Source organism: Chiloscyllium punctatum, chromosome X, assembly GCF_047496795.1.
Source record: "Chiloscyllium punctatum isolate Juve2018m chromosome X, sChiPun1.3, whole genome shotgun sequence".
In the NCBI taxonomy this organism is placed as follows: Eukaryota; Metazoa; Chordata; class Chondrichthyes; order Orectolobiformes; family Hemiscylliidae; genus Chiloscyllium; species Chiloscyllium punctatum.
In genome coordinates, this window is record NC_092791.1 from 31,418,543 (window position 1) to 31,440,354 (window position 21,812).

General features: G+C 41.6%; 1 protein-coding gene across 1 annotated transcript; it reads left to right on the forward strand.

The window, feature by feature from the left end:
* The first annotated feature begins 3,541 nt into the window (after positions 1-3,541).
* Positions 3,542-21,197, forward strand: mettl1 (methyltransferase 1, tRNA methylguanosine). The gene is made up of 6 exons (XM_072567037.1): positions 3,542-3,699; positions 8,991-9,157; positions 14,460-14,644; positions 14,807-14,920; positions 15,248-15,349; positions 16,475-21,197. Exons 1-6 carry the CDS (start codon positions 3,620-3,622, stop codon positions 16,619-16,621), a joined length of 795 nt encoding a protein of 264 aa, XP_072423138.1. The 5' UTR covers positions 3,542-3,619; the 3' UTR covers positions 16,622-21,197.
* The last annotated feature ends 615 nt before the right edge of the window (positions 21,198-21,812 follow it).

The window sequence follows — 21,812 nt, forward strand, 5'->3', positions numbered from 1 at the left end:
TCCCTTGCTGTTCTTTGTTTGGCCTGTCCTAGTATCATTGTGTTGTCCCAGTCAAACTCATGGTTCTTGTTGTCCATGTGTATGGATACTCAGGAGAGTTGGTTGTGTCACTGGGTTGCTAGTTGGTGTTCATGGATGTGGGTCGCAAGCTGTCTGCCTGTTCATCTTACATAGTGCTTAGTGCAGTTGCTATAAATTACATTCGGTCTCTACAGTGGTTATCGGGTCCTTTATTCTAGTGAGCTGCTGGTTGCCGGTTTGTGTACTGTCAAAATCCCTAGTGGCCGCAGCAGTCTGGTAGTCAGTTTTGAAATGTTTCTAATGTAGGGGAGAATAGCCAGTGCTTTGGGAGGTGTCTTGTCTTCTTGGTGTTGCTTGTCTGTGAGGCATCTGTGCACAAAGCTGTGGGGATATCCGTTTTTGGTAAATATTTTGTTTCGGTGTTTTTCATGTCCTTGCAGTTCCGGGTTGTTGCAGTGTGTTGCTGCTATCTTAAACAGGGTCCTAATGCAGCTCCTCTTGTGGGTGTTTGGGTGGTTGCTGTTGTAGTTTAAGATATGATCAGTATGTGTGGTCTTCCTCTGCACTTTTGTTATGCATTCACCATTCTGTGTCCTTGTAACCATCACACCTAGGAATGGGAGTTGGTCTTTTCTGGTAAATCTGATCCCAGTGAAAATGCTGTTGATTTTCTGGTGTGTGTTCTCGATTTCAGCTCTTTTGATTACCACAAAAGTGTCATCTACCTACCTGATCTATACCTTGGGTTGGATCTGTGGGAGGTCTGTCTGTTCAAGTCTTTGCATTACTGCTTTAGCTATGAGCCTGAGATAGGTGAGCCCATAGGTGTCCCATTGATTTGTTCATATACCTGGCTGTTGAAGTGAAGTGTGTTGTTAGACATTGGTCGAGTACTTTTAATATATTGGCTTTGTTGATGGGTTTGTATTCAGTTTGTCTGTTCTGGTTGTCCAGGAGTTTTGCTATAGTTTCCTCGGCTAACGTTATGTCAATTGAAGTGCCATAACATCAAATGAGACCATCTCCTCGTCTTTGTCAATATTCATGTTCTTGATGTTGTCCAGAAATTTCTGCGATGAATGTATGGAGTGTGTAGCTCCACTGATGAGGTATTGAAGCCATCGCTGTAATTCCTTAGCAAGTCAGTGTCCCTACCAGGAACACCTACGCACAATGGGTCTGAGGGTGGTGTCGGGTTTATGTACCTTTGGGAGTCCAAAAAATCATGGGGTGTTTGTACCTTCTGGTTTCATGCTTTGTCAGTTCGTCTTGGTTATGAGTCAGTTTCGTTGTAGGTTCCGTAGTGTGTTGATGATTCTGTTAGCTAGTACTGGTGTCGGGTCCGACTCCTTTCATTAGTAGGTGTTGGTATCTGTAAGTAGTCTCTTAGCCTTTTGAATGTACCCTGTAAACTGTTTTGACCATTACCACTATCATTTGGTCTTTGTCAGCTGGTACTATTGTTATGTTTGTGTCCCTTCTTAGTCCTTCTAGGGCTTTCTCTCCTTTATGCAGCAATTGCACTAAGCATTATGTAGGATAAACAGGCAGACAACTCGTGACCCACATCCATGAACACCAACTAGCAACCAAGCAACACAATCAACTCTCCCTGGTATCCATACTCACAGACAACAAGAACCATAAGTTTGACTGGGACAACACAACGATTCAAGGATAGGCCAAACAAAGAACAAAGGAATTCCTGGAAGCATGGTACTCATCCACGGTCTCCATCAACAAACACATTGACCTGGACCCAGAATACAAACCGCTGCAATTAAAAACTGGAACCGTTATCAACTGGGAACAGCTCAAACAGAACCACATCAATTTAAAGCAGAACAGTACAGCAGCACTTCATAGAAGGCAACACAACACTAATGATGTCATCTCGAAAGAGGACAAAATGTCTGCCAACAAACCTACCATAAGACCATAAGACATAGGAGTGGAAGTAAGGCCATTCGGCCCATCGAGTCCACTCCGCCATTCAATCATGGCTGATGCGCATTTCAGCTCCACTTGCCAGCATTCTCCCCGTAGCCCTTAATTCCTCTAGACAACAAGAACCTATCAATCTCGGCCTTGAAGACATTTAGCGTCCCGGCTTCCACTGCACTCCGTGGCAATGAATTCCACAGGCCCACCACTCTCTGGCTGAAGAAATGTCTCCGCATTTCCGTTCTGAAATGACCCCCTCTAATTCTAAGGCTGTGTCCACGGGTCCTAGTCTCCTCGCCTAACAGAAACAATTTTCTAGCATCCACCTTTTCAAAGCCATGTATTATTTTGTACGTCTCTATTAGATCTCCCCTTAATCTTCTAAACTCCAACGAATACAATCCCAGTATCCTCAGCCGTTCCTCATATGCTAGACCTGTCATTCCAGGGATCATCCGTGTGAATCTCCGCTGGACACGTTCCAGTGCCAGTATGTCCTTCCTGAGGTGTGGGGACCAAAACTGGACACAGTACTCCAAATGGGGCCTAACCAGAGCTTTATAAAGTCTTAGTAGTACATCTCTGCTTTTATATTCCAACCCTCTTGAGATAAGAGACAACATTGCATTCGCTTTCTTAATCACAGACTCAACCTGCATGTTTACCTTTAGAGAATCCTCGACTAGCACTCCCAGATCCCTTTGTGCTTTGGCTTTATTAAGTTTCTCACCATTTAGAAAGTAGTCCATTCCTATATTCTTTTTGCCAAAGTGCAAGACCTCGCACTTGCTCACGTTAAATTCCATCAGCCATTTCCTGGACCACTCTCCCAACCTGTCTAGATCCTTCTGTAGCCTCCCCACTTCCTCAGTACTACCTGCCTGTCTACCTAACTTTGTATCATCGGCAAACTTCGCTAGAATGCCCCCGGTTCCCTCATCCAAATCATTAATATATAATGCGAACAGCTGTGGCCCCAGCACCGAACCCTGCGGGACACCGCTCGTCACCGGCTGCCATTCTGAAAAAGAACCAACTTGCTGAACTGACCAAAAACAAATTATGCCTGTTATCTTATGCCAATTTATATATTGTTGTGGCTAGTAAGTTTAATGCTTTCTTTGAGAGTTATGGCTTTTAAGTCTAACATATCAGTATCCTCCATAATTGTCACAGCTATAAGCTAATTTTGCTTTGTTGAAAGTCCAGATACTATGTATGTCAACAAGAATACAAAAGTATAATACAATGTTACTACACAAATGCATCACACAATGAAATACTTAGTGAGGATGAAAAATGAGCCCCTGAAAATCAGAAAGTAGCCCTCAAAAAAATTTCAAGAGGTATGTCAGAAATATAATATTTTGAATCCTTGGCTCAGAGGAGGACACTAAATGAGCACCTCCTCCTGTTCTTGTATAACAATCTCAAAGAGGGGACTGAATGGTCTCCTTAGGTTCCCGTTAAAAGCTCTGGGTAACATTTCTACATTGAAGGCGTTATATAAATGCAAGGACCCTAGTTTTCACGAATTTCTAGTCGGGCGCTCGGTGATGACGTTTTCTCCCCGATCACGGAGTGTGCGCCGTTCTCGGGCTGTCATCGTTATTTAAACTCGGCTTTTCCTTTTCCTTTTCCAAACTCGGTGATCATGGCGGTATCTGCTCCTCAGAAACGTTTTTACCGGCAGCGTGCTCACTCCAATCCTATGGCGGATCATGTCTTCGATTAGTGAGTGAGGGAGGAAGAGATTCATGGGGGGGGGGGTGGTCACCTTAGTTTTCGGGTAATTTTTAATTAAAGCACCAAAATTATTACCAAAAGAAATTAAAATCTTTTCAAGCACTGAAAGCAACTTTAAAGCAAATAGAAGAAAAAAATATTCGGCTTGGTAGACCTGAGCATCTCATATGTGTGGATTGCTCTTCATCTGGGGTGCTGGACATCTTGGTGGTCAAACCTTGTTGATTAAAGTGTAGCATGGTCACATTATTTAACTACACTGTAATATCGGGTTCCTACTCCACATTGTGTCATGGGTCACATTTTCTTTCTACACTGTAATATTGAGGTCACGCTGCAGCGTATTTGAGCAGACCACTGTTATACTGTGAAATGTGTATGTAGAAGGAAATAACTTTATTGAGTTCACATACTCAGATCTTTTATCTTTTGGTATGGAATCACAGTTTGTCTGTCACTTTCTCAACATTGGAAAGCTCATTGCTGAGTCCCACAAGATACTTGATTGACAATGATTAGGATCTAACTCTAATGGCCCAGCAATGCCACAATGTTAAAATACTCATTCTATTTTCAAATCTCTCCACAGCCACTTCCTTCCACCTCCCTAGCTGTCTAACCTTTTCCCGGCCACACAACCGTAAAGCCATCTAAACTGTTCCAGTCTGGCCTCTTGAACATTGTGGATTTCCATCACTCTATAATTTGTCACTGTGTCTTCAGTTGCCAGATCCCCAAGCTCTGCAATTCTTTCCTGAAATCGCTGTCTCCTGCTTCTTAAAACCTTCCCATTTGAACAAACTTTTGGTCATGTTTAAATCATAAGCTTAGGGATGTATAGTAGAAAATCTGTCAGAAAAACTATGACAATGAAAAGTAAGGTTTTTTTTTCCAGATCAGAATTTGGTGGACATAAGAATTTCTGCCTTCCTGTTGCATCCTCCAATCCTTTCTATACTGATCCCAGCCCCAATCTCCCTCAAGTCCATAATACATCATTAAAGGAACCCACCCCTTGAATACAATTTACCATACACTTACTGTGGATAATCTATACTGTCATTCCATCTACCTGCCTTTGACCCATATCCCTTGATACCCAAATAATAGAAGCAAAATACTACAGATGCTGGAATCTGAAACTAACTTAGAGAATGCTGGAGAAACTCAGCAAGTCTGGCAATATCTGTGCAGAGAGGAACAGAGTTAATGTTTCGAGTCCAGTCTAGTATGGGGCTTTTGAGACTAGGTTGTCAAGTATATTTCAGACCGAGATAGATAGATTTTTAATCAGTAAAGGAATCAAGAGGTGTGGAGCTGAGGATTATCAGATGAGCAATGATTGCATTGAGTGGCACAGCAACCTAGATGGAGTAAATGGTCTACTTCTGCTCCTTCATCTAATGGTCCAGAAACATATTTCTCTGGAGGAATTCAGAACAAGGGGCTACAATCTTGAATTTGGACCTTCAAGAATTGAAAACAGGAAGCACTTTTCCACACACATTAGGATACCTCTCTCTCGTTCTCCATGCCCCCTCAAAAAGGCTGTGGATGCTGATGGCAATTGGAGCGACATAGTGGTTAATGATTGACACTGTTGCCTCACGCCACCAGGGACCTGGACTTGATTCCAGCCTTGGGTGATTGTCTGTCTGTGGCGTTTGCCCTTTCTCCCCATGTCTGCATGGGTTTCCTCTGGGTGCTCTGGTTTCCTCCCACAATCCAAAGATGTGCAGGTTAGGTGGATCTGGCCATGCTAAATTGTCCAAAGTGTCCAGGATGTGCAGGCTAGGTGGATTAACTATGGTAAATATGGGTTTATGAAAATAAAGTGGGGGTCTGCATGGGATGGTCTTTGGCGGGTCGGTGTAGACTCAATGGGCTGAATGGTCTCTTTCCACACTAGGGATTCTATAATTGGAATTGAGTTAGAAGTTTTCACAGTCATACTGCACTGGAAATGTTAACTCTATTTCTCTCTCCACAGATGCTGCCAAACCTGAGTTTCTCCAGGATTCTGTGTTTGTCCATGATAATCTTACCTGCTAAGTCTGTCATTTTTGACTGGAAACCTTCAACTGAATGGTGTAACATGCTTAATCAAGGCCCATTGAGTCTGTCCTACCTCTCAATAATATCATCACTTATCTCATAATCCTCAACTCCCCTCCCTGCTTTTTCCCTATAACTCTTGATTCCTTTACTGATTAAAGATCTCTGTCTCAGCCTCGACAACCCTCGGAAGTAAAGAATTCCATAGATTCACTACCCTCTGAGAAGAAATTCTTCCTTGTATGTCTTAAATGTATGACCCCCTATTCTGAGATTCTGCCCTTTCGTCTGAGAGCCTTCCACAAGGTGAATCGACATCTCTGCATTGACCCCATCAAGCAACCTAAGAATCTTGTTTCAATAAGGTTGCCTCGCATTCTTCTAAATTCCAACAAGCGCAAATCCAATGTACTCAATCTCGCCTTAAGAAGACAATCCCTTCATCCCCAAGATTAGCCCAGTGAACCTTATCTGAACTGCTTCCAATGCTCACATATCCTTCCTCTGTTTATGGGACCAAAACTGTTCACATTATTCTAGATGTGGACTGACCAGTGCCTTGTATAGTTTTAGCAAGACCTTGCTCTTTTTATACTCCATTCTGTTGTCTACCCCCCTCACCCACTCCAACCTCTCACCCTCCACTCCCTCTGCTCCAACCCGAACCTCACCATCAAGCCAGCAGACAAGGAGGGGGCACAGTGGTAGTTTGGCACATCGACATCTACACCACTGAAGCCAGGTGCCAACTTGCAGACACCTCCTCCTACTGCCCCCTCAGTCACTACCTCACCTCCCATCACCAAACCATCATCTCCCAGACCATCCACAACCTTATCACCTCAGGGGATTCCCACCAGTAGTCTCCAACCTCATAGTCCAGGAACCCCACACCCCTCCCGTTTCTACCTCCTATCCAAAATTCATAAACTTGATTGCCCCGGTCAACCTATTGACTCAGCCTGCTCCTGCCCCACTGAACCTATCTCTGCATACCTTGACACTGTACTGTCCCCCTTGGTCCAGGAACTCCTCACATACGTTCGGGACACCATCTACGCCCTCCACCTCCTCCATGACTTTCGTTACCCCAGCCCTCAACGCCTCATCTTCACCATGAATATCCTGTCCCTTTACGCATTCATCTGCCATGACGAAGGCCTCCAAGCCCTCTTATTCTTCCTCTCCCACTGACCCAACCAGTACCCTTCCTGACACACTCATTCAATTGGCAGAACTGGTCTTCACCCTCAACAATTTCTTCTTCAAACCATTCCACTTCCTCCAGACCAAAGGGGTAGCCATGGGTACCCGCGTGGGCCCCAGCTATGCCTGTTTCTCTGACGGCCACGCAGAACAGTCTATCTTCCGGAGTTACGCCGGCACTATTCCTCACCTTTTCCTCGGCTACATTGATGACTGTATCGGCGCCACCTTGTGCTCCCACAAGGAGGTTGAACAGTTCATCAACTTCACGAACACCTTCCATCCCGACCTCAAGTTTACCTGGACCATCTCGGACACCTCCCTCCCCTTCCTGGACCTCTACATCTCCATTTCCAGCGACTGACATCTACTACAAACCCACCCACTCCCACAGCTACCTGCACTACACCTCCTCTCGCCCTGCCTCCTGTAAAAACGACATCCCTTATTCCCAGTTCATCCGCCTCTGCTGCATCTGCTCCCAGGAGGACTAGTTCCACCACATGGCCTCCTTCTTCAAAGACTGCAATTTCCCCTCCTACGTGGTTGACGATGCCTTCCAACGTATCTCCTCCACTTTCCGCACCTCTGCCCTCAAACCCCATCCCTCAAATTGCAACAATGACAGAAACCCCTGGTCCTCACCTTCCACCCCACCAACCTCTGGAAAAATCACATCATTCTCCGCCACTTCTGCCACCTCCAAACAGACCCCACCACCAGGAATATATTTCCCTCCCCACTACTAGCTGCATTCTGGAGAGACCATTCCCTCCGTGACTCCGTTGTTAGGTCCACACCTTCCACCAACCCACCAGCCACTCCCGGCACCTTCCCCTGCCATTGCAGGAAGTGCAAAACCTGCGCCTACATCTCCCCCCTCACCCTCTGTCCAAGCCCCCAAAGGATCCTTTCACATCCGATAGAGATTTACCTGCACTTCCACACATCATCTATTGTGTCCGTTGCTCTCGGTGTGGTCTCCTCTACATTGGGGAGACAGAATGCCTCCCCTTGCAGAATGTTTCAGAGAACATCTCTGGGACACACGCACTAAACAACCCCACTGCCCTGTGGCCGAACACTAACTCCCCCTCCCACTCCACCAAGGACATGCAAGTACTGGGCTGCCTCCACCGTCAAACCCTAGCCACCATACGCCTGGAGGAAGAACACCTCATTTTCCGGCCTGGGACCCTTCAACCAGACAGGATCAATGTGGATTACACACATACACACACACATACATACACACACACACACACACACACACACCTTATCCCAGATCCTACCTTCTAACCCGGCACTGCCCTCTTGAACTGCCCTACCTGTCCATCTTCCTTCCCACCTATCCTCTCCACCTTCCTCTCCAAGCTATTACCTTCACCCCCACCTCCATCTACCTATTGCATTCCTGACTACCCCTCCCCTCCCATTTATCTCTCAGCCCCCTTGGGCCACCCCCTCATTCCTGATGAAGAGCTTATGCTCAAAATGTCGATTCTCCTGCTCCTCAGATGCTGCCTGACTGGCTGTGCTTTTCCAGCACCACACTCTTTCAAATAAAATCCAATGTTCTATTTGCCTCTTCTACTACCTGCTGAACTTGTGTGCTAATTTTTTATTATGACTTATGCATGAGGCATCCCAAATCCATCAGTGCGTCAGCCTTCTGCAGTCTTTGTCCATTTATATAATATTCAGTTTAAAATTATTCCTGCCAAAGTGCATAACCTCACATTTTTCCATATTACTACCCTTTTCCATTATATCATTTGCTAGTTTACCCTCAAAAATTCTCTCCCCTTTTGTTGGTTATCTTTTGTTGTTTTTACTAATTTATCAATTTTAAACAGCTTGATTAAATCAACTCAAATTCCTGAACTCAAAACAATCAGCAAGAACCATTCAAATTTCCATGGAGAATTTGCAGTTTTACCAAGCAGATAACGTATGATTCCCTCAAGGTTATAGATAACAATCCCTTGTGTTTGTAACATATGCCTTTCTTTCTGCAGCCCTGTAAAGCCTGAAGAGATGGACTGGTCCCAGCACTACCCTGAATATTTCAAACCACGCTCAGAAAATTACCATCACGATGATGAGAAAGATCTCATTGATGAAAAGAAATTGAAGTTCCAGGTGGAGTTTGCAGATATAGGCTGTGGATATGGAGGTTTACTAGGTATGAATGATGTAGAGCAATCTGGTCATATGACCAATTCTCTCAATATTCCATGAGGAAAATGGAATAGAGCAATCTATTCAAACTAAAGTATCTATTTGGTCTGCAAGCATGACCCTGAGCTTCTATTGCTTGTAATTTCACTTTTCCATCTTACTCCTGCTCTGACCTTTCTGTTCATGACCTGCTACATGTTCCAGTGAAATTCAATTTAATTCAAAGAAAGGCACCCTCCAGCCTTTTGCACTCAGAATTGAGTCTGACAATTTTAAGTCCAAATCTCTGCCTCCATCTTGTATCCTTTTTTTTTGCTGGCTTAGCTTTTTTTTTCTAATTTCTTTCTTTACTCCTTTACAATACATTCAAATAGCTGCTGTCCAGCCATTCACATTTCATCTGAACACATCTTTTGTTTCTTTGCTATACCCATCACCACTGTCTTTGTGATTTGTACCAAGAAGTATTTTATCATTTAATCTTTCTGCTTTGCCTTATCAGCGACCTCTGGTCTTCTTTACCCTTTCACTTGCTCCAAACTTGTTTTCTATTTTTCCTCCATTCTGATGAAGGATTATCAGTCTGAAACATTAACCCTATTTCCCTCCAGAGATACTGCTGAGTATTTCCAGCATTTTTGTTTTTGTTTTTATTTCAAACCAAATCCAAATGTTGTTATTGAAATCCTAATCTTCCATTCATACCTTTTCTATTTCTACTTGAAAAGAGCCTTTGGATGCCTTGAGTTTGGAATGCTGAACAAATGCTTGTGGTTGTGCTGATAGTGTCACTGTATTTGATTGAGAGAAGGTGTGATCCTTCGATTTTTAAAAAATTTCTTTAAAGACATTTTAGTATATTTTCCCCTCATTTCAGGATTTCAGTGCCTGGCAGTGAAATAAATTTTGGTTACCCAGTTTCAGCATAAAGTACTCAGATCGTGCGCAAAAGATAATGTGGACTGTAGAGTAAGCATTGCAGTGATTAAAACAGCATTCCACAGCCTATTTTTCTAATAAACCTGTTTAGAGATATTATTACACACCTCTGGAGCAGGTGGGACTTGAACCCAGACCTCCCAGTTCAGGAGTGGGGACACTACCACTGCATTACAAGAGGTCCTTCTACAATGTTCCACAATTGCTGTGAGCCAAATGGCTAGCACCTGTGCTCAAATTCTTAGGATGCACCAAGTTTATTTTGGAGTATTTTTGAGAAGGACTTACAACAAGAAGACAAAAAAATGCTCAATGGGGATCTATGTTTAGCAACTTGAAGACAGGAATAAATAAACAAATGCCGTCAAGTTACTACATAATATTGGATACAAGTGATGGATTTATTTCCAGTTCTGACCCTCCAATATATTTGTTTTAAAAGATTACTTTTCTAATTTTCTAATATAAACATTTAATATGTTTCATGAAACATTGTCTCAAATGTTTCAAAAGCTATTATATTTGAACAGCTGATAATTATGAAGTATCACATGATGTGGAATAATTGAGAGACTCCTGTGTTAGCCCAGCAGACATTTTCAAAATCTGAATTATGGTTATTTGGTTGTCTGTGAATTGTCAAAATATTCTTAAAGCAGTAGCTCCATCTAGTGATGGGAATTTAATGTTGTACTGGAATATTAAACAACCTGATGTAGTGTGTCTTAGGTTATGGGAACAGGAGTTTTGGGATTTTTGTGTTTATTACAAAGTGGTGAAAAATCCAATTGTGTATCCACTAATCCTTTGTCAATAAGTAATATTTCAGAACTGTTTGGACAGCAAATAGTTCCTGGAACTTGTGGTACTTGAAACCAAGATGACTTATATTTTTAAATGTTCAAGGCTTGTGTCAAAGTTTAATCAATGGCTGAGGGCAATTTTGTTTCTGAACATTCATTGATTTTTAAAATTGCTAAAAAAATTTAAAGTTCTACAAATGCATTCAGAAGTCCAATACTTAGACATTGTGTTTAATTTCAGCTTTCAATTGGAGTATTCATTCTCTTATCAGGGTGCTGATTTTTCTACTTACCATTTTGGAAATATCATCTTTGTAATTTGTTATCTAACACTGCTGCCATTCTATTGCACAGTGTAAGGTGTTATGATCCTAACTAATGATAATACTGGATAAGTCAGATTGCAGAGGAAAATCTGATTAGTTTTATTTTTTGCTACTTGACAACTGTGGTCAGTCACTGAATATGTTCACGCGCCTGTTAATGTATTTACAAGCCAAAAGGACAAAAACAAAGCAGCAAAAAGAAATATTCAACCCTTTTTCGCCCAGTAATATCCTTTTATTAATAGATAGTCAACCAGAGTGAAGAATCACTCTTTAATTTCTTACTCACTTGACAAGGTTGCATGCACTTCTTTTCAGCAAATTTCTGCACTTTTGCAGGTCCAATTCTCTGTCTCTCTCCAGAGACAGTGAGGGTAACTCACTGATGGTTTGTGATTTAGAATTCTAAGAAAAGCTGAGGAATTTTTTTCCAGCCCTGTCTACTTAGACTGCAAGAATAACTTTATACTTAATTCCAGCTCGAATGGCCAAAAGTAAGCTGCCCTTTTGCTGGTATGGATCTTTACTTTCTGAACAGAACCTATTTCTGGCCTTGGTCTTTTTTATGAATTGCAGAAAAAAGTTTAACCAAGTAAACACTTCAGCAATTATCTCACCAGGTAGTTTATCCAGGCATTTAGCCTTGAAAATGATATTTTGACCCACTACGTTTTTTTAAAAAAACAATTCTGACTCTTAAACAAAAAAGTAGCATTCACAGAACTTACAGCCTAAAACCCACTTTGTAAACCAAGTTTCCAAATAATAAACCTTCACACAAGGAAAGATGCTTACTGCTGTATTAATCCGTATACTTAAAGTCACAGATATGTTCAGCACGGAAACAGACCCTTCAGTCCAACTCGTCCATGCTGACCAGATATCCTAAACTGATCTGGTCTCATTTGCCAGCATTTGGCCCATATCCCTCTAAACCCTTCCTATTCATATATCCATACAACATTTAAAAGGTATTTGGAATTGTACCAGCCTCCACCACTTCCTCTGGCAGCTCATTCCACACACGCACCACCCTCTGCGTGAAAAAAGTTGCCCCTTAGGTCCCTTTTTAAATGTTCTCCATCTTGCTCTCAACCTATGCCCTCTAGTTCTGGACTCCCCCACCCCAGGGAAAAGTCTTTGTCTGTTTACCTTGTCCCTGTCCCTCATGATTTTATAAACCTCTATCAGATCACCCCTCAGCCTTTGATGCTCCAGGGAAAACAGCCCCAGCCTGTTCAGCCTCTCCCTGTAGCTCAAATCCTCCAACCCTGGCAACATCCTTGTAAATCTTTTCTGAATCCTTTCAAGTTTCACAACATCCTTTCGATAGGAAAGAGACCAGAATTGCACAAATATTCCAACAGTGGCCTCACCAATGTCCTGTACAGCTGCAACATGACCTCCCAACTCCTATACTCTATGCTCTTACCAATATAGGAAAGCATACCAAACATCATCACTATCCTATCTTCATGCAACCCCACTTTCAAGGGCATATGGACCTGCACTTCAAGGTCTCTTTGTTCAGAAACACACCCCAGGACTTTACTACGAAGGCTTGATTTGCTTTTCCAAAAATGCAGCACCTCATTTATCTAAATTGAACTCCATCTGCTACTCCGCGGCCCATTGGCCCATCAAATCAAAATCCTGTTGTACTCTGAGGTAACCCTCTTCACTGTCCACTACACCTCCAATTTTGGTGTCATCTGCAAACTTACCATTATGGAGAAAGTGAGGACTGCAGATGCTGGAGATCAGAGCTGAAAAATGTGTTGCTGGAAAAGCGCAGCAGGTCAGGCAGCATCCAATGAGCAGGCGAATCGACGTTTTGGGCATAAGCCCTTCTTCAGAAATGAGGAGGGTGTGCTAAGCAGGCTAAGATAAAAGGTAGGGAGGAGGGACTTGGGGGAGGGGCGTTGGGAATACGATAGGTGGAAGGAGGTTAAGGTGAGGGTGCTAGGCCGGAGAGGGGGTGGGGGCAGAGAGGTCGGGAAGAAGGTTGCAGGTTAAGAAGGCGGTGCTGAGTCTGAGGGTTGGGACTGAGATAAGGTGGGGGGGGAGGGGAAATGAGGAAGCTGGAGAAATCTGCATTTATTCCTTGTGGTTGGAGGGTTCCTAGACGAAAGATGAGGCGCTCTTCTTCCAGGCGTTGTGTGGTCAGGGTCTGGTGATGGAGGAGGCCAAGGACCTGCATGTCCTTGGCGGAGTGGGAGGGGGAGTTAAAGTGTTCAGCCACGGGGCGGTTGGGTTAGTTGGTGCGGGTGTCCCAGAGGTGTTCTCTGAAACGTTCTGCAAGTAGGCGGCCTGTCTCCCCAATGTAGAGGGATGAATGCAGATTTCTCCAGCTTCCTCATTTCCCCTCCTCCCACCTTATCTCAGTCCCAACCCTTGGACTCAGCACCACCTTCTTGACCTGCAATCTTCCTCCTGACCTCTCCGCCCTCACCCCCTCTCCAGCCTATCACCCTCACCTTAACCTCCTTCCACCTATTGCATTCCCAACGCCCCTCCCCAAGTCCCTCCTCCCTACCTTTTATCTTAGCCTGCTTGGCACACCCTCCTCATTCCTGAAGAAGGGCTTATGCCCGAAATGTCGATTCTCCTGCTCCTTGGATACTGCCTGATCTGCTGCGCTTTTCCAGCAACACATTTTTCAGCTCAAACTTGCTATTATGTTTGTTCAGGATAATTACAAATCATGAACTAGTCAATTGTCAGTGAGCTAAATTAAAAAGAGTCTGGTTTAATTGAACATATTGGGAGAATATTTTACTTAAAAGAGGAAAAATATTGTCTCTGATGATCGATTCAATCGGATTTCGATTACACATTATTTTATCAAAAATATTCCCAATGATTGCTGACATTGTACATGTGTCAAAGAGTTAATACCAGGGACTAGTGCTCACATTGCACTGTAGCACCTACCTCATTGTTCCCTAATTCTTTCTTCCTGATCAGTAACTGTCCTTGCATCTATGACTCTGTCACTAATTTTAGTCAGATCCTCCGCAATACATTCAATCTAGGATTTTGGTGCCTCTTTAAAGCCAATTAACCCTCCTATAGCAGAGGTCTGTTGTTACTTGCACCTTGCGTGACACTGTTGTATCCTGTCAGGTTTAATGCAGTTCAGATTAAGTCAAACCTACATTATTCCTTGGAGCTAAGCACCAAAGGGTGGTCTTAAATTGCACACAGCAGATTTTATTAATGGACCTTTTTTTCACAGTTGAGTTATCTGATCTATTTCCCAATTCATTGATTCTGGGTCTCGAAATCCGAGTGAAGGTATCTGACTATGTCATTGATCGCATCAAATCGCTAAGAGCTTCCAATCCTGGAAAGTACCAGAATATCGCGTGCATTAGAAGCAATGCCATGAAGTATTTACCAAACTTCTTCAAAAAAGGGCAGGTACAGTGATTGGTTTATTCATTAACTGTGACTTTCCCATAGTAGAACTCCTGTGCTGAAAATTTCAGAATCCCCTTGGTAGTTTAATCATTTATCATCTAATGTTTCTCTGGAATATTTGGCACTTTCTCAAAACTCTACAACAATTGTTTCTATTTGCAGCTAAGTAAGATGTTTTTCCTCTTTCCGGATCCACATTTTAAAAAGACAAAACACAAATGGAGAATAATTAGCTCTACATTGCTGGCTGAATATGCTCATGTACTGCGTGTCGGGGTAAGTGTCTTTTCATTCCATAATTGGTGTTAAGACTCATGATAGCACCTGATTATAAGCTTCCACTTCATCTCGGCAGTACTATTTGATTTATTGTCACATTTTATCAAGATATAGTGTTTTGCATGCCAACCAAACAAATCATACCTTGCATAAGTACATCAGGGTAATAGAACAGAATGCAGAATATCGTGTTACAGCTAAGAAGGTGCAGAGAAAGGTCATCTCTGTGCAGATTTGTACTTGCTTCTGGTTTTATGAAATAATTGTGCTTTTTGGGTAATAAGAGCTCTTTATCTGATGTTGACTTTTTTTTTCTGTCCTTAGGGTTTGGTCTACACAATTACTGATGTGCAGGAAGTACATGAGTGGATGGTCAAACACTTCACGGAACACCCATTGTTTGAATACGTTCAACTAGAGAAACTGGTGAGAATTATACTTGCATACACATAGATGTTACAATATAAATTTGAATTGTGCAAAAGTATACTTCAGAAGTGCTTCATTGGCTGTAAAGCACTTTGAAGTATCTGATGACTGTGAAAAGCACTATGTAAATGTAAGGTTTGCATAATGGTAAGTCTAATTCTTTAAAGCATATAATACATTTCAGAGAATTCTTCCTTCATCAATTGTTTTATCAACACTCCCCTCGATTCATACTATTTTTTTCCCCCCCCAGGTCCTGGATAGTTCCCATAAGGTTTGACAGTCCTTTTGATTTATCTCCCAACTTGCTGTTCTTCACATTTGAATTTGAACAAAACCTTTTTCCACCTTTCTTAGTTTGCCAGCCCCCCAATCCTGTTGTTTGTTTTCATGCACTATCCAGCAGGAACTAGTTGGTTTTCTATTCCCTGTCCAAAGGTCAGAGACACTGAACTATGTGAACAAAAGCAAGTGGTGGAGGCGAATACAATTACAACATTTAAAAGGCATCTGGATGGGTACACAAATGGGAAGGGTTTAGAGGGATATGGGCCAAATGCTGGCAAATGGGACTAGGTCAGATTGGGATGTGTGATCGGCACAGACAAATTGGATCTATTTCCATGCTGTATGACTCTATGTCTCTGTGCCCATGGGGCCCCTGTTCCAGTAAAGAATTCAACAGATTTTGAGGAGAAAATTGGCACAAACATTTTGAACTAGCCATGTCCAGGTCCAACTTAGATTTGTTTTTAAAAGTGAAATAATTCTGAAATCAAGATTTTCTTCTGAGTCTTGAGTTGGAAATCTTCTAATGCCAAGTTGACCATTTCAGTTTGAATTTATCGGTATCTGTGCTTTCTAATTTTGCTTCATCCCAGGCTATGGGACTTTCTTCGGATCCCCTCCTATTTCCAATGGAATTTGATCTTTAATTTGTTGCAAAATCTGTTATTTTGTGACCCTTCACTGCTATGGGGAAGGAAAATGAGAGTTGTGCCTGTGCTACTATTTAATGCAGCTCCTAGTTTGTCATTTCAAATTGGGTCAGTGAAGTGGGAGGCATCTTTTAAAAGAAACTTGGGATACCTTTCTGATGTCTTATTTATTTCTTTAAAACAGAAAGATGACATCATCATTGATCGCCTTGGTGTCTGCACAGAAGAAGGTAAAAAAGTATTAAGGAATGGAGGACAGAATTTTACTGCGGTATTTCAACGAGTTGAGGATAAAAACCAGAAGCTGAAAATTGAAGAGCAAAAGTCCTGAGAGGAACTCTCATTTGATTTCACAGAGGCAAGTGACAAAGCAGTAAGCACACGTCAGTTGGAACACACAAGACCCACTCTGGTGGCTACAACTGGAGAAACTGCATTGAAGGTGGGGTGGCCCACCTAAATGAACTGAAAATAACCTTAATGGCAGTCTTCAAATACAAGTGTTGGCAACTGTACATTCTTGCATGAATGTTACATATCAACAGTATAAGTGAAGGGTTTGAACATTGGTTACCTAGAGGCAATTTACAGACGTTTAGTTTTATGGTTGTAAAATATTTATCAATGCTACATTCCTTATTTCAGGCTCTAAAAATCAATGTAAAGGATTCTACTGAAATATGTACATCAGAAGTCTTCACTGTGACTGATTTTTGTTTAGTCTTGCTGCAGTTAAGAATTGTATCACCTTTAAGATGCATGCTTGAACTTAAAGCTTCTTAAACAGCTACCTATACTACAGCAGTAATGACATTTCCCAAAACCCAATTAATTATTTTCTGGTTTCCTGAGGCTGTGAAAGGCAGTATACAAATACAATTCTGTCTGCCTGTCTTTACATCAGAGGATTTATCAAGCAGGCTGAATGCCATATTAATAATAACTACTTTTGCTTCCTTTAGTACCTTGAGTGTCATCTTATCTCCATTGATAGCATGCCCCTCTGAGTCACAGGATTGTGAGTTTGAATCTGACTCATCATATAAGGACTGCTGTACTGTTGGAAGTCTCCTCACCGATGAAGTAATTATCGTCTATCTTTGAAATTAATTATCATCCATTCAGAAAATTCTCCCAGTGTACTGGTCAACATTCATCTCGCAACAATGTTCTCAAAAATGTTCTTATTGTGAATAATTTCACTCCTGCAAATCATTACCATACAAAGTAACTGCATTTCAAAGTTAACAATCACATAACACCAGGTTATAGTCTTACAGGTTTACTTTGAAGTATTAGCTTTCAGAGCACTGCTCCTTTGTCAGATAGCTAGCTCGGTGAAGGAGCAGCACTTCAAAAGCTTGTACTTCCAAATAAACCTGTTGGACTATAACCTGGTGTTGTGTGATTTTTAACTTTGTCCACCCCAGTCCAACACTAGCACCTCCACCACCATACATTTAAAAGGTATTTATTTAAATGTGTACCACTGTAGGACATCCTGCAGATATAGAAAATAAATTCAAGCTGGTTCATTTGGTTATTTTCTTTTTCTAATATTTATTTTCAGCTATGAAAAAAACTAAAATTGGCTAGTTGACTGTGGCCACTGAGTAAAAATTATCTTGATCTTAATCCATATTGTAATGAAAACAGACTATTTTGATCTTTTGCTTTTGAAGAGTAGATATTCATTATTCTGATTCAATGTTATCATTAAGATATTTTAGTTTGAAACGGTGGACTACTGGAACTGACACCTGCAACACAACATTCTAAAACACACACTTCAATTTCATAAATTCTGCCAAATTTTGATTTTGTCTCCAATCTTGTTCCCAATAAATAACCCTTTTTTTAAAAAAAGAAATTGAACAAAATTCTCCTTCAAATGGATTTGCCATTAATTGAAACTTTATAATATTGTTGGGGTTTCAATAATCAATATGTCAGTAGGCATTAATATCAGACTGGTTCATTGCTGCTGTCACAACAGGTGCCAGGTTCACTAGCATCATTACCAATATGATCATGAAAGTATACAATCTTGTTTCTAGTTGACTTTAATAGATTGGATTGAACAGTGTCATGTATTTTGACACTGGTTACAGGGCAAATGTGCACTTCTTAGATACAGAATTTTTGACTATTTGCAATAAAGTTGCTGTGCTTTCAGGTGATGAGGTCAGTAGTTACAGCACACAGCTTGTAAAAGAAGGGCAATAATTAACTGAAAGGGTCACTGAGTTAGAGTTGTAAGGGCCAAATATGTATTTTAAAAACTTAATTCCAACATATAAGTCAATCGAATACGTTTTTTTCTGGGTAGGCTAAGTTCTGTAGGCTACTTGTATGCCTTTTTACATTTTTAAACAGTATTCACAATTTGTCTGTGAAATCTACCATGGTTTTGCAGAAACTCTGGCTTCATTTTTTTTGTTCATTCTCATCTACACACTCTTGAATTGGGATCCTATTGTCACTTTGTATTTTATAAATATTTTATTTCATCAATTCAGGATTTTTAAAACTGCAAGTTTATGTTCCACGTGTATTCTATAAATTTTTAAATTAGTGACCATTCAGAAAATCCAGCCACTTTTGATGGAATGAAGTAATGCTTTTTGTGTGAGGGCACTGAACACAATGCTTGTGTTTACTGGCATTTGAGCAGCTGTTTTTAACAGCACTTGAGCTGAAGTAGCTTTTTCTGTAATATTTTAAATGTGTTTAAAATTGATTCAAATTTGCAATCTGCTCAAACCCTTTCTTTCCCATAAACCACAAGTAAGTGTATAGAGCCTTTTTATAATAAGGATTGGCTATTTCCGAATCTCTGTGGAGATTTCACAATTCACGATCCTAAAATGCCGTGTCCTTCTTTAGTAGGAAACGAGCCAGCATATTTCAATTTGCAAAGCTGTTGGATCACGCAGCAATTTAAGGTGCTTCATAACCATTATTGGCCAATTATTTGAAATGAGCCACATAGAGATAGGAGGACAGAAAGCGGTTTGGTCTAACAAGCAGAGGGGTGCTTGGGGAGCAAATTCCAGAACTTGGGACCCAATGGTGAAGGGATATGTGAAGGGCCAAACCAGGAGGAGCACAGAGGTTTGAAGAAGGATAAGAGATAGTGTTCATGGAGCTAGGTTCATGGAGCAATGGCTGTCACTGGTGGACTGATGGAAATCCAGGGATAGACAAAACAACAGATTGGAGGAGCATAGAGTTCTCAGATCTTAGGGTAGGAGTTCAGAACATTTGCAAATATTTCTGTTGATCAGTGGAAAGGGGATTTACAGTCATAGAGTCATATAGCACAGAAATAGCCCCTTCACCCCAACTTATCTGACATGACCAGACATCCCAATCTGACCTAGTCCCATTTACCAGCATTTGGTCCATATCCCCCTCAATCCTTCCTATTCGTACACCCATTCAGCTGTCTTTTTAAATGTTGTAATTGTATCTATCTCCATCACTTCCTCTGACAGCTCATTCTGTACTTGCACCACCCTCTGCATGAAAAAGAATTATGACTCCAGTCCTTTATCAATCTTTTCCCCCCACCTCACCTTTAAACCTATGCCCTCTAGGTTTGGACTCTCCTTTCCTGGGAAAAAGACCTTGGCTGTTTCTCCCATCCATGCCCCTCATGATTTTATAAAGCTCTTTCAGATTGCCCCTCAGTCTTCAATACCCCAGTGGAAAAACGCCCCAGCCTATTCAGCCTCTCAAAGCATGCTCAAGGAGCCAGATGGCCTACTCCTGCTACTGGTTCTTATGTTCTCTCCCTATAACTCAGACCCTCCAATCCCAGCAACATTCTTGTAAATTTTTTCTGCACCCTCTCCAGTTTAACAACATTCTTGCTATTAGAAGGGCCACCACAATTGCCCGCAGTATTCCAAATGGAGCCTCACCAGTGTCCTGTACAACTGCCACATGATGTTTCAACTCCTATATACAATGCTCTGACCAATAAAGGCAAGCATGTCAAATGCCACCTTCACCACACTGTCTACCTGCGACTCCACTTTCAAGGAACTATGCACCTGCACGGCTACATTCCTAGGACTCTTTTTTTTGTTTGGCAACACTTCCCAAGACCCTACCATTAACCAGAACATTGGTGAGGCCACTTTTGGAATATTATGTGCAATTCTGGTCTCCCTCCTTTTGGGAGGATTTGTGAAACTTGACAGGGTTCAGAAAAGGTTTACAAGAATGTTGCCAGGGTTGGATGATTTGAGCTACAGGGAGAGGCTGAATAGGCTGGGGCTGTTTTCCCTGGAGTGTTGGGGGCTGAGGGGTGACCTCATAGAGGTTTACAAAATTATGACTGGCATGGATAGGGTAAATAGACAAGGCCTTTCCCTGGAGGTGGGGAAGTCCAGAACTAGAGGGCATAGGTTTAGGATGAGAGGGGAAAGATATAAAAGGGACCTAAAGGGGCAACATTTTCATGTTGAGGGTGGTGCATCTATAGAATGTGCTGCCAGAGGAAGTGGTGGAGGCTGGTACAATTTACAGCATTTAAAAGTCATCCGGAAGGATATATGAATAGGAAGAATTTAGAGGGATATGAACCAAGTGCAGGCAATTGGGACTAGATTGGGTTAGGATATGTGGTCGACGTGGACGAGTTGGATTGAAGGGTCTGTTTCCGTGCTGTACATCTCTATGACTCTATTAACTTAAGCACATTCAGTGATTTGATCTGTTTGGTCACCAAGATTACAATGCAGGATTGACATCTATTGATTTTGCTGAGTTATGTTTATATATCAAACAAGTGATGGAAAGATTTGCCCTGGCTCTTTGCCAAGGTCGGAACCATTAAATATGTTGAGATATGGAAAAAGTACTAAGTAATAAAACTACTCCTAGTTTATTGAGCTTGATCTTTTTGCTCATTTCTAATGGCTGAATGACTAATGTATCTTTGTACAGATTTACAGTCAATGGCCTTTTTAAAACACGCCGCAAAAGAATTTGTTACTGAATACATGGTTTCTTTTGACTAATGTATGTATTTCGGACAGAACCTCATGGTTTTTTGTGTCAAAACTCCTCCTAATGACATGTCATTATCATTACTGAGCTGCCCATTCTGTGTAGTAATAGTTATTTTAAACGTTTAAAGGATAGAAGTTTTAAATAAAAAAACCTGGTTAAACCTGTGCATAACAAAGATTTATCAATATTCTGAACAGTGAAATAAACACTGTAATATGACTATTACATTATATAACTATTTTCTGGTACATTTTGTGCACCAAAGTAATCATAGAACACTTCCAGAAGAAGGCCATGTGCTTTGTCATGCCTTTGCTAGCTCTCTGCATGAGCAATTCACCTCATCCTACTCCCAATCTTTTCCCTGCAGCCCTGCAAATATGTTCTCTTCAGATAATTATCCAAATCTCTCTTCAGTGGTCATATCCCTGCCTCAGAGAGCAGGCTACGTTCAAGTCCCACCTGCTCCAGAGATGTGTAATGTATCTGAACAGGTTGAT

Excerpts from the sequence above, each read along its gene's own strand:
- mettl1 (XM_072567037.1), top strand. The coding sequence starts at position 3,620 with ATGGCGGTATCTGCTCCTCAGAAACGTTTTTACCGGCAGCGTGCTCAC. Across the intron at positions 3,700-8,990 it reads GCGGATCATGTCTTCGATTA|CCCTGTAAAGCCTGAAGAGA; the intron begins GTGAGTGAGGGA and ends TTCTTTCTGCAG. Across the intron at positions 15,350-16,474 it reads ACGTTCAACTAGAGAAACTG|AAAGATGACATCATCATTGA; the intron begins GTGAGAATTATA and ends TCTTTAAAACAG.